The sequence below is a fragment of the Cebus imitator genome, unplaced genomic scaffold (genome assembly GCF_001604975.1).
Source record: "Cebus imitator isolate Cc_AM_T3 unplaced genomic scaffold, Cebus_imitator-1.0 Scaffold10, whole genome shotgun sequence".
In the NCBI taxonomy this organism is placed as follows: Eukaryota; Metazoa; Chordata; class Mammalia; order Primates; family Cebidae; genus Cebus; species Cebus imitator.
The window spans coordinates 8,990,902-9,004,358 of NW_016107325.1; the positions used below are offsets into that span (position 1 = coordinate 8,990,902).

General features: G+C 36.5%; 1 protein-coding gene across 10 annotated transcripts in view; it reads right to left on the reverse strand.

The window, feature by feature from the left end:
* COBLL1 (cordon-bleu WH2 repeat protein like 1) overlaps nucleotides 1-13,457 on the reverse strand; it is a 160,247-nt gene that overhangs the window by 17,802 nt on the left and 128,988 nt on the right. For 5 of the 10 annotated variants that reach the window (XM_017548163.2, XM_017548147.2, XM_037745688.1 and 2 more), the window contains 3 exons: nucleotides 2,537-2,690; nucleotides 1,958-2,032; nucleotides 635-772 (listed from right to left, as the gene is read on the reverse strand). In XM_017548163.2, coding sequence (XP_017403652.1) covers nucleotides 635-772; nucleotides 1,958-2,032; nucleotides 2,537-2,690 — 367 coding nt within the window. The remainder of the gene's footprint in view (nucleotides 1-634; nucleotides 773-1,957; nucleotides 2,033-2,536; nucleotides 2,691-13,457) is intronic. The other 5 variants (XM_017548177.2, XM_037745695.1, XM_037745673.1 and 2 more) reach the window with 2 other exon arrangements.

Sequence of the window (13,457 nt, forward strand, 5' to 3'; positions counted from 1 at the left end):
ACATATTTTGGTACATGACACTTTATTATGATGTGAAATAATCATTATGATACCCATCTATAATATAATGTGTCTACGATAGCATAGTGTATCTATGAATTAAGAATGTATTTATATAATTTGAAAACTCTGTATTGAGAAAAATGAAAGGTCATGATGGTTTAGATACAAATGTGTTTTTTATTTTTATTTTTATTACAGGGTCTTGCTTTGTCACTCAGGCTGGAAAGAGTGGCATAATCATAGCTCACTCCTGTCTCAAAATTCAGGAGTCAAGCAATCCTCCCACCTCAGCCTATGAGTAGCTGGGATTACAAGTGTGAGCCACCATGCCCAGTCTCAATTGTGTTTTTTAAATGACCTCCTCAGTGTATATAAGACAAATAGAAGAGAAGCTAAAATTCTTCAGAACCACTGATTTTATTTAACTAATCCACTCTGTTGTATTCATCTGTATGGTTGGGAAAAACAACAAACTCCAAATCCAGATAAAATTTTCAGTGAAAATGGGGAAACCTCTCTTTCTTTATAAAATATGTTTATACAAGGTTTCAGTAAGTAATCAAATTTACAATTGATGATATCTTAATCTGCTTGACACAAAGCACTAGCCAAGAAAGGCCTGACCACCTACATGTTAGTGATGCTATGGCTGCCTCTGGTGTTCCAGGGCACTTAAAGACAGAGGTTTCCTCCATCAGTTTGGACGCAGTGTACTGCTCCTGACTGGAGAGTCCAGGGCCAAAGGAGGTTTCTGCCAAAGAAGTAGAATCTGTGGAAATGGCACTTAGACAACAGAGTTAAGGCAAGCAGATACCAAGAAGCATTTTGGAAGAAATCAGATTTGTTAGCTTCCAATTGTCCATGCATTAAACAAGAAGGTAAAATGGAAAAAAATGAAGAAAGCAGACATGAAACAAAGTTTGAATAGCATGCACACCTTTTTCTAATACTTCAGTGACTTCTAATTTCACAAAACAGTTGTTAACATTATCCAATAAATTTCCTTTGTGGAACAAAATGGTGCCATTTATATTATTCTGAGTAAAAGCTGAGAAAATCATTACTAGTTATCTGAGAGTAAGATTTAAAATCATAGAGGAATGAAGAATTCTTACATATATATGTTAAAATTCTAAATTCCTAAATACCACTTAAAGATTCAAGATTCAAGAGTGTTGCTCCTACATGTTTCCAGTATTTGGAATATAAATTATAAAAATTAGGTGAGTTATATTAAGCATTTTTCATACTTACAAAATTATCCCCATGATAAAGTCCTAACGTAATCATAGTCTATTTTTAGTATGACATTACTAGTCTTTCACATTCATTGATGCCTAATAGTAACTCTAAAGATTAAAACATTTTTATCATACTTATAAAAGCTACTTAGTATTATTTAAAACATTGGAAAAATATTAGAATAAATTATGTTACTTTTAATGGAATTTCATTTGGGAAGAATCCACAAGGAGAGCCATATACTGCAACAGAAAACATTTTTGTGGCAACAAACTTTCACCATTAGAGTAGGATACTTGTATGAGTTCATACCTAGAACAGTTGCATAAGGAAATTGTGCTTACACTTTCCTGTAAGTTTCCTTTTGCACACACCAAGGCACATTCCTAATTATGGTGTGTCAATACACTTGGGAAGGAAGTTAATAAATGTTAACCTGATATTGCATAAGGAAAAACAGGAGACCACATAGAGAAAGTGCTCAAGGACAATTCCAGAACTGAAATTTTGATCTCTGCCAACTTTATACTCTAATTGGGTTGAGGGGCACAAGGGTGGGGGCAAGAATTCATTTTATAATGTAAAATTTGGGAAATGAAGCCAAAGAATCTGTATCTCTTTCATGTACAAAACATTGCAACTGGATTTGTTTCTCAATAATCACAGAAGCCCTTTTTCAGTAATTATACCACGTGGAATAAGGGTGTCATACCTGGGCTTGATAGCTCCGCAGGAGAGTTTGCTTCTGAAACACTATCTGAAGGAACTCCATCTTCTGGCTGTAAGGCTAAAGGAAAGAAGCAACACAACTTATAAGGTCATATTCACGAATAAAACAATTCCTTAACAGTTTAACTTATTTTTATATAGTTCAGAAAGTAGTGAGCCTTGCTAGAAGCCATTTACTATCTAGCTATGATTTTACTATCTAGATTTTACCATCTATGATTTTACTATCTACATAGCTAGATTTTACTATCTAGCTATGAAACAACTAAAATCCACTTAGATTCCCTTTCCTACATGCAGCTAGTCCTGAAATGGCAGCACCTTTCTGAATAAATTCACAAATTATGACGTGTTCATTTTAGGATAATGGAGTTGTATAATTTTGACACTTTATTTTGTGATGTTTCAGATTTTTAAAAGGCAGCTAAATGAGACTAATTGAGATATATTTTAAAAGCCTAAGTATTATTAAAAAATCATAACATAAAATCCATATCTTTCCTACTGTCCATATTAAACAAAACACAATAGAAATGTAATGTTAATGAAAAAATCACATTACCAGATACATGACTATTTTCATCGCTTTGATGCAGGGGTATTTTGGAGGGTGGGGAAGGTGCTTTTCGCTTTGTCCTTTTCAAAGATGAATTCCCTGCAGACGTGCTGCTCAGCTGCAGTGAGCCTGCCCTCACTCTGCCTCCTTCACAGGGACTCTGGAAAACAAAATGGTCAAATACAATCCTGTATTTAGAAATTAATAGCAAACTTTAGGAAGACACTGAACTTTATGTCAAACACAGGATATACCCAAATGGAAGATAACAGTCATTCTTTAAAAACGTTTATGAAGCATCTGCCACATGGAGAAGCTGGGCTATGGAATAGATACATTAAAAAAAGAAAATAAAATATGGCCTTTCTCAAGAACTTAGGCTAGAATGGGAGACTGCCATGCAAACAACTAATGTAATCCAGAGGACTCATAAGTAACAGAGTTAAAAACTTTTAAAGAAGAATCTGGAGAAATTAAAAGGGATGAAAAAGGGAACACTATTTGTACAGTGATAGCTGGCTTGATTAAATGTATCTCTTTTCATTTGCAGTGTATCAGTGAGAAACAATGCGAACATCGATATGCCTACCTGAGGCAAGGTCCTTCGAAGCCACCTACCGCTAACAGCTACTGCTCACACTCCTAGCCTGTGACTGTCAGCACACCCTAAGACATCCTCCCTCAGCAGGGCCAGTGCCTCCTGACCAATGGCCATGCCATCTTTGCTCTTTCCCTTTACCAAAAAAAAAAAAAAAAAAGAAGAAGAAGAAGAAAAAAACTATTTAAAAGAATTGTTCAGGGTCAGACACAGGTGGCTCATGCCTATAATCCCAGCACTTTTGGAGGCCAAGGTGGACGGATCACCTGAGGTGAAGAGTTTGAGACCAGCCTGACCAACTTGGTGAAAACCTGCCTCTAAAATTTTTAAAAATTAGCCGGGTGTGGTGGCTCATGTCTGTAATCCCAGCTACTTGGGAAGCTGAGGCAGAAGAACCGCTTGAATCCCAGAGGCAGAGGTTGCAGTGAGCCAAGATCATGCCATTGCATTCCAGCCTGGGTGACAAGAGTAAAATTCCATCTCAATTAATCAATCAGTCAATCAACTTGTTCACAGTTTGTGTCTCCAATTTCTCGTATCCCATTTGAACACTTTCAATGACACTTTTCCCAGGCTTTGATCCATTTGAACTATTCCTATCAAAGTCACCAAAGACCTTGACTATGACTTAATCAGTGGCCACTTCTCAGAACTCATTTATGTGACCTATTAGCAACATTAAACAAAGCTGACCACCCTCTTAAAATACATTCTTTTCTTCCAGGAAACCACATTTCTTGCTCTTTACAGATCTGTACTCTCTGGCTACTCAGTTTTCTGTGTCTACTTCTCTTCAACTCCTGATTAGTATTGCTGTGGCCCAGGGTGTGGGCTGTGAACACATTCTATTTAGTATCTCTGATCCTCTCCTGAGGATCTCATCTATTCTCTGGTTTTTAAGTATTATTTGCATGCTGATGAATTCCAGATCTGCGTCTATCTTGTATCTCTGTTCTGATCTCCTCTTAATGTCTAAAGCCGCTTCAATTTTGCATGTCTAAAGCTGAGATCATGATAATTCCTCTTTATCCCTCTGCCACATCCTATTCTCACAGTATTCCCGTAAAGAACAAGTCAACCTTCTGTTGGCCCTCATCTTCTATCTGTCACATCTCACACTGAGTCAATCCTTTTGTCCCTTCCCTTAGAAGACATCCAGCATCCAGCTTAACTGTTACTACGTGATTTGAATTGTCATTAGGAAGTACCTAATTAGACTTGGTCTCCACATTATTTCCCTATAGTCCTTCAACATAGCAACAAAAAGAATCTGCTATCTTTAAGTAAGATAATAAAAAAGATCCTATTAAAATGTAAACCAGATTAGGTAACTTTGGTCAAAACCCACTAATAATTCCCTTTATAAATCCATTAACCGCCTGGTGCCTAGTTCTCTCTGGCCTCCTCCTTTGGTAATGGAGTGGCTCACTCCACTCTCCAGCCACATTGGCCTTTTTGTTGCTCTTCAAATGTCCTGCAGAGTTCCTCCATCATGGGGTAGTTACCCTTACTAGTCTCTATACCTGGAATGCTTTTCCTTCTGATAACTCAGTGTCCCTTTATTTTCTTCAGGTCATTTCTCAGAAGTCTTTTTTTTTTTTTTTTTTTTTTTTTGAGACAAAGTCTCACTTTTTTTTTTTTTTTTTTGAGACAAAGTCTCACTCTGCTGCCCAGGCTGGAGTACAGTGGCATAATCTCGGCTCACTGCAGCCTCCACCTCCAAAGTTCAAGCTATTCTCACGCCTCAGCCTCCCAAGTAGCTGGGATTACAGGCCTGCACCACGATGCCCAGCTAATTTTTGTATTTTTAGTAGATACAGGGTTTCATCATGCTGGCTAGGCTGGTCTCGAACCCCTGACCTCAAGTGTTCAGCCTGCCTTGGCCTCCCAAAGTGCTGGGATTAAGAGCATGAGCTACCATGCCCAGTCAAATGTCATCTTTTCAATGAACTCCTGCCTGAGTCCCAATATTTCTTATCCCTACTTCCTAGATTTATTTCTATGATCAGCATTTAACTGCTCTCTAACACACTACATATTTGGCTTATTTACCTTGAACATTGTTTGCTACCACTAGGGTTGACCATACGGGCAGGGAGTTTTTCCCCTCCTATTCTGCTTATTGCTGTATGTCCAGAACCATGTCTGGCTCACAGAGGTTTCTAAGTAAACACTTCTTGAATGAATGAAAAAAATAAATGATATGTTGCCTTCTTCATTTGTAAATAAAAGACCTTGATGTACTCAGGCCAGAAGCATGTGTAAAGCTTGGGCTACTCTAGTCTTACAAGACAACGTGGGTACATCTAAGGGCAGTGAACTAGTTCATAAGATATTTTTCAGTCTTCATGCTCTGCTAGACATCAAGAAAAATTTGGCAAACTTACTATTTTGTAATTTTGTCTGCCAGAGAGAAAAGGAAGCCTGCCCCCAAAGAAAAGGGGTTGAGTTAGCTGTAATCTTTGCCAACTGTGTTACGTACTAAAGAGGAAGGCAGGTCACCTCAACAGGGAGAAAAACAGTTAGGTCTACAGTGGCAGGAGCTTCAGTGAACGAACCTCTCACAAACCCACTAACTCTGCCTCTTAACAGGGGGATGGGACAAGGTGGCACCAGGGAGATCTTACCAATAGGTGAAATATTAAACTTCTTTCCTACTAGTGGGTAAATAGCTGCCTCCAACTCTCCCTCCAACCCTATCCCATTACTCTGATTCCTCCTCCAAAATTCTTCAGATTTCTCTATAATCCAGCAAGAAAAGAGTTAAAGCCTGCCACCCAAACTCAGATTCTGTTTCAGAGTCACTAAAGTCCATTCTGACTAAATATTATGATCATCCTGCCTGGGGTAGGCATGGGGGTGGATTCTCAATGGATATTTGAAATAATCCAAAACAAAGGTCTGCTGCAACAAAAAGAAACAAATGCACGAAGGAATCTGCAGTATTTAAATATTGTTTTGAGTAGAATATCAAGGTTAAATAGAAATATTTCTACTGATAATGTCTTTGTGTTCTAAAACCTTCATGTGATATCTTATAAGAGCAACAAATTTAGGAAACATCAGAAAAAAACAGGCCAAAAGTTCTCCTAAAAGAACACAGCCCTTTGCTTAAAAAGAAATATCTATCTACAAATTAAAAGCAGTAGAAGATGTGATTTTATTTCTTGACCGATTTACTTCTGCAAAGCCCTATTAAAGCCATGCTCCACTCCTAGGGCAGATCTAGTTTACCAGTAAGAACGCACTAGGGGATCAGTAAGTGGCGTCTTCACGCATAAAGCAACAGCAGCATTTGATTTTCCTCCCTAGTTCCATGTTTCCCATGTTTTGACTGATTGCTTTCAAAAGGTGTATAATAAAAATGTGTTCACTGTTAGTACACATTCCTAATCATTGTCACTTACTGGTCTTTTCCATGGTAAAGGAGCCATGACATGAATTTCTCAATGACAGTATCTATTTGGGAGTTAGAGCTCTTAAATTTTCATTGTAATAAAGGAGACAGTATAGAAATAAAAAAAGGCAGGAATATATACAGACTCACAAATTTTTATGAACCTATTCTTAACTCAAAGACAGACTAACCATAGACTCACATGTTTCATTATTCATCCTAGAGGTCTTAAAATAAGTTAGCTTTTTATAAAACATAATATTTATATTTTTATGGATAAAAAATTTAAAATTTTTCAAAACAGACATATTTCAGTTTTATAAATGCTAAATTTTTTAAACAGTATTTATGAAGATAATTGAGGGAACACATGTTGAAAAGACAAAGCCATGGACATTAGGGGAAGCATTTATTCTACGACATTTACCATCCTTACATGTTGTGCATGTGTATCATAATGGTAAATGGACGTGCATTTCTGAAGCTGCAATTTGAATTAAAGAGGATAATAAAAAAGGACACTGACCAGGGGCTGTGGCGCATATCTGTAATTCTAGCACTTTCAGAAGCTGAGGCAAATAGAATACCTGAGGACCGCAATTCAAGACCAGCCTGACTAACATGGTGAAACCCCGTCTCTACTAAAAATACAGAAATTAGCCAGGTGTGGTGGCACGTGCCTGTAATCCCAGCTACTTAGGAGGCTGAGGCAGGAGAATCTCTTGAATATAGGAAGTGGAGGTTACAGTGAGCTGAGACTGCACCATGGCACTTCAGCCTAGGCAACAAGAGGAAAACTCGGTCTCAAAAAAAAAAAAAAAAAAAAAAAAAAAAAGACATTAGAGGAAAGTGACTATGATTGTCACTAATTGATATGAGGTACAGTTTTGTGGCTTGTCATAATTGGAACCTATACAGTTAATAATGGTTAAAACTTATTAAAGTTGGCCAGGTGCTTGTAATCCCAACACTTTGGGAGGCTGAAGCAGTTAGATCACAAGGTCAAGATATGGAGACCATCCTGGCCAACAAGGAACCCCATGTCTACTAAAAATACAAAAACTGGCTGTATGTGGTGGCATGCGCCTGTAGTCCCAGGTATTTGGAAGGCTGAAGCAGCAGAATCACTTGAACCCAGGAGGTGGAGGTAACAGAGCAAGACTCTGTCTCAAAAAAACACACAAAAAAACAACTTATTAAAGTTGAGCACAAATGTAAATTTAACAACTGGTAACGGCAAGAGTTTTGAAGAACTAAGAATAGTGAGTTTAGATAATAAGCAACAGATTAATGACAGAAATGTAAATTTTGTTTTGAAATATGAGTAATATTCATATTAGCATTCAAGGAAATAGCTTAATATATATATTTTTGTTGTTCTATAAGACACAGAGGCAAGAGGTTTTATGAAGACTCTTAGAAAATAATTTCAATTATTTAAGAAATAGCCAAGGAAAGTTAAGATAATAAAAATCAAATATGGAGTTACTGTGTGTTAACTAAAACATCACTATTAATACAGAACGGAAGAACAACTGGGACTTGAGAAAGAGATGTTCTACAGCCACTAAACATCCTTCTCTTGGGGAGGCAGGGTGAAAGCCTGCAGAAAAAGAAGGGATATTTAAGTTAGAAGCTTTGATATTTCTAAATAGACTATAGCCAAGGAAGCCAAGTATACATTGGGATTTACGGAAAATATACATATCGAATACACCAGACCAGAGAGGCTCCAAACCCAGGAATGACTAATGTTAAAAGCAGCCTTACTAAACTGCCGCAGTATTTAAATAATATTTCAGTAATACATATCATGAGTTTAGAATGCTAAAAATTTAAGTTAAATTAAATTAATTAAAAGGCTGGGAAGACCACTGAAGCCTGAGTAGCAGCATTGTTAAGCTGTATTTTTTTCTGTGCACTTCAGGAATATACTCCAAATAGTCTCCCAATAGCTCTACTCTTGCATTCATCAGAGCCAAACTACCCACTATTTTTGAGTGTGAATTTGTCTAGCTGGAGAGAGGATTACAGAGAGTTTACAAGGTAGAAGGCAGCCCATTACAATGATTACCAAACAAATGGGTTTTGGAGTCAATACAAGGGGTTCAGAAAACATGCCATTTATTATCTCTCTGACCTTCGGGCTCCTCATTCATGAAAAGTAACAGCACCTATGTCAAAAGAGGCTGGGATGCTTAAATGAAATGTTATATGTAAAATACATAGCAAACTGACACAAGAACAGAAAACCAAACACTACATGTTCTCACTCATAAGTGGGTGTTGAACAATGAGAACACATGGACACAGGGAGTGGAATATCACACACTGGGGCCTGAGGGGTGGGGTACTAGGGGAGGAATAGCAGGGGGTTGGGGGAGTGGGGAGGGATGGCATTAGGATAAGTACCTAATGTAGATGACAGGGTGATGGATGCAGCAAACCACTACCATGGCACGTGTATATACCTACGTAACAAACCTGCATGATCTGCTCATGTACCCCAGAACTTAAAGTATAATAAACGAAAAAAATGCATAGCACAGTGTCTAGCATACAGTGCATGCTTCATAACCATTAGCTGATATTATCACATGCAATTTGTCTATTTTAAAGTACATGAAAATGTTCTGCAAATAAAATAAGAATTATGTATATCTTGGAGTAAAAAGTAAAGGTAAAAGGAGGTATCTACTTTAAGATTGTACTCTCTGGAGACTGTGTCGGTTAAGAGTCCTACTGAAATCAGTCTCAGTAATAATTAACCTTAAAACTCAACATTGCCCAATGTTCAGGAACCTATACTTAGTCTACTGTATAAACATTCATTGTGAGTCTAAAAACCTCCATCTTTAAGTCATCTCAGGTCTCTTCAACATACTTTAAAGGACTTTAATAAAGGTTAAATATTTAACCCTAGTTTGTTGAATCAGTGATGAATTCATGGATGTGTATCATAGTACATATACTTGAAATGTTTCATAAGCAAATTTAATGTGAAGAATTAAAGAATTATTTATAACTGTCTTCTTTTACTACCAACATACATTTACATTGTTCAAATTATGACTACATTTTAAAAAGTGGTAGAGATTAAAATTTATTAAGTCTAAAGGCTTTACAAAATGAGAAAACACAGAAGTGTCTACTTACTAGGGGAAACTGCTTTGGTTAATCATTAGAGATGTTCAATTATTTACTTTAGTTAGAGTTACTGGTAAGTCTGCCTGCCATTAATGAAAACTGCACGTCTAACAGGAATGCACATCACCAAATTTTATGGTCTGTAAAAAGGAAAATACTGCAAGGAGAAACAGAATATACTAATGAAAATGGCAAGGTCAGGTTGAAAACCATTCCAGATTGTTAATCCCCCAGAATTCACACCCAGATCAGAATTCACTGATTCAAAATCAAACTAAATTTAACTGAAAAAAAAATAAAATCAAACGGCATTCAAGAGAACAACTGAATACTTGCTCTGTACTCGTTATTAGATCACCCATTAATCATAGCTGAATTATAAAGCGTGGGTCATTGAAATTGATGTGTCCTGTATTAAAGAGTTAAACGAAAGGATACACAAAGAAAACTAAAAACACTGAATTAGGAGATAGAAACATAGGAGCCCAACTTCAATGATGTTGATAAATGTTTCTAATAGAAGCTGTTGGTTCTGTTATAACATGATTTACACAGGTGGGAAAGAGTGGGGTTAGTGGAGAGAATGTAAACATTCCCTTGAAATTGTCTTAAAACTCATGTTTTGTTTTTCAAGGGACAGATTCACATTATTTTTTCTCCAACCTGGACATTTCTAATAAACACTATGAAATAGTATAAAATATCTTATAAATTGACATTAATTTATGATATTTACTATTGTGTCCAATAACTTCATAAATCTGAAGGTCAAGTTTTAACTCCTAACTCTTGATGGAAGAATGCTAAAAAAATTTACAACTTAGAAAAGCAAGTCAATTTTAAGTGTCATTATCATTATACATGTTATTATTACACTATAATAAATGTAATTTAGAGGTATGAGGTCTTGTATCGAATTTGTAAAATAAGCTGTGAGTTTGTATCACAATTAAATCAGTTTTATGGATGATGTGATAAAATTAACTCAATCTTATGAGATACAAACAATGTATATAATGATGAGGAAAAAAGTCACTAAATCCCAACAAATAAAAGTTGCCTCAAAGTTTTGGTGTCCATGGCTATATGCGTATCTTTTTACACCTTTGTATACACACATGCACATACATATACACACATGAGCATGCACATTTTGGCTTGCATTGTATGAAAGTACACGTGCCAGTTTCTCCATTATATTATTATGATTTGTAAAAATAAAATGTTATCTTTTGGTGGAGTGGGGCAAGTTTATTTCTGAGATCCTGAATCTCCCTGTTCTACACCCTTTTCCTCTTTGGATGGCACTTCCTCCCCACTCCTGAAAATCTAGTGCTTATACATTCTATTTTCTTATTCTCCATATAAACCTGTTTTGAGATTCTTCACTGATGGCATAGAAAATCTTAGCCTGCCTAGGTTATGAAGACTAAGAGAAATCGCATAACATCAAAGTGAAGGGGTATAAGAAATAGAGGAGGCATGTCAGATCCTAGACAAAGGTAATAACAAGAAGAGAAGTAAGACAGCAGGACCAGGGCCTGGAGCTCTTAAACCTACACTAGGCAAGCTCTCACTATGTGGCTACTTTTAATGCTGCTCCCATCAATCTGCTGAAATAAATACTGCAAGAGGAGCAATGAGGTTACAGCTAGATTCACTTATAGGTGATCTAAATACCAACACCAACAGTAACTTGTATCTTTTTGGTTACTAAAATTAAACCCATTCAGAGCATTCTGAGTGGCCAAGCTTGCTACTAGATTTCTCTTAAAGTCATCTACTTTAAAACTTTAGTCAATGGTAACATTTGTATCCGATGGTTAACAAACTCATTAACCTAAGCATGTCTTCATCAAACATCAAGTTTTCTACCTCTTTTTGGTAATGCAATACCCATGCAATTGTGTTAACTTTTGTGTTACAGTCTGGAGTTTGGGAAGATCTAAAGATGTCAGCCAATGTTTTATTTTGTTATTGTACTTTAAGTGTCCGAAATCCTCAGAGAATTAACACCAGGATGAGACACCATGATCTCGTTAATGTTGATCAAACCAAAACAAACACATCTGTTAGAGGCCAATTCTGAAAAATAACAAAGTAACAATTTTGTAATACTAGAGTTGAAAGAGACTTTGGGAAATTCAATTATACAACCTTATTCTACAGAAGAGAAAACTAAGTCATGGAGAAGTTCAGGGAAGGTGAAGAAGAAAAAAAAAAAAAAGGCAACAGCAAAGAAGATAATAGACCTGTCAGTAGAATTCAAGATTCTCTCTCTCAAGCCAAGTCAGGACTTCTTTCCAGCCCTTCTCTAGGCGCAACAGAAAGAAAACGCGCACTGGCGTGCACACACACACACACGCACACACACACACACACGTGCACACACATCAAAAATCCCATGTTATCACCCTGTAAATTTTTTCCATTTGTCTTCCTGAAGCAATCAGTGCTTTCATCAACCCTATGATACTTTGATAAAGTATATAAACTAAGTCTTATTAGTGATAATCCTTTGCATATTGCATTTTGTAAAAGCCCCAAATTGAGGGTCTACCTCAGTGGTACATCTTGAATGAAAATGATGAACCAAGAGAAAGCAGAGCTCAGGATCAAGTTTAAAAGACAGGAAATGGTGGTAACCATGATTATCTGTGATCACAGTGATGAGGATATAGGTTTTTTTAACCACAGGGTAGGAGAATGTGAATCATCTAGAAGTTAGAACTGAGTTTAGGACCTATACCAGAGTGAAGCTGCAGTCAACCAAACAAACTAGGGCCAACTCAGTTCACCCAGAAAGGGAATTAAGGCTGGGTAAGCAGGCTTATCCCAGTGATGCCATAAGCTTGTCACTCCAGGAAAGAGGCCTGCTTCTATCTGCCCTGGCCTCTGTTAACACATGCTAGTTACCAGAGGAAGGCAAGTCTCCCCGTGAGGTCCCAAACATCACAGAGGTAGAAAGGCTAAATAAATGTCCTACTGGTAAAGTATGTCTCCTAACACTGATTAGTTTCAATGCTATTGTATTAACTCAGTACGTTATTTCAGAGAGGTCCAACTTTTTATATACTAACAGATAAGAAAGAGAAATCCACATTAATTTCACAAATGATCTGCTCTTTGAATAATACTTTTTTCTTTAAGGCTTAACAACTATTAATTCCTCATAATTCATAGTTCTTTACTTTTAGATCAGAGGTAAAACTGGCAGAAACCTAAAATGTAAAGGCTCAGAGGGCTGTGATGAGGATTAAATAAATAATGTTCTTAGAGCCTTGTCTGAAACATTATAAGCATTTAGCACTGCTTCTGTTATTATGATTATGATCCTTTGAAAATCTGATGAAAACTACAGTGGCAAAATATGTACTATATCTAAGAAAGCCTTAAAATGGGGAGCAGATTAAATATTATACTGTGTTGGTACATTTCTCTGCTGAATGAAACCAATCATATTTTTGGAAGTACAGACAGCTGTATTCTGTACAGCAAACTGCAAATACCATGGTAACCACTGTTCCTAGGCAATTGTAGAATTATGTGTGTGGTCCACTTTCTGTATAAGAGGAAAATGGAGGGGGAAATAAAATGTGACAATCTGTAAAATCTAAAGAGGGGTATGTTTCTTAAAAATTGCAAATACATACTCTATTACAACAGAGAGTACAACCTTACATACTCTATGTAAAATAACTAGGATTAAAAGTATAATAATAAGAATATATACCTGTATATTTCATAAGTATATGACCTATATCATCCCACCTGCTTATAAACCA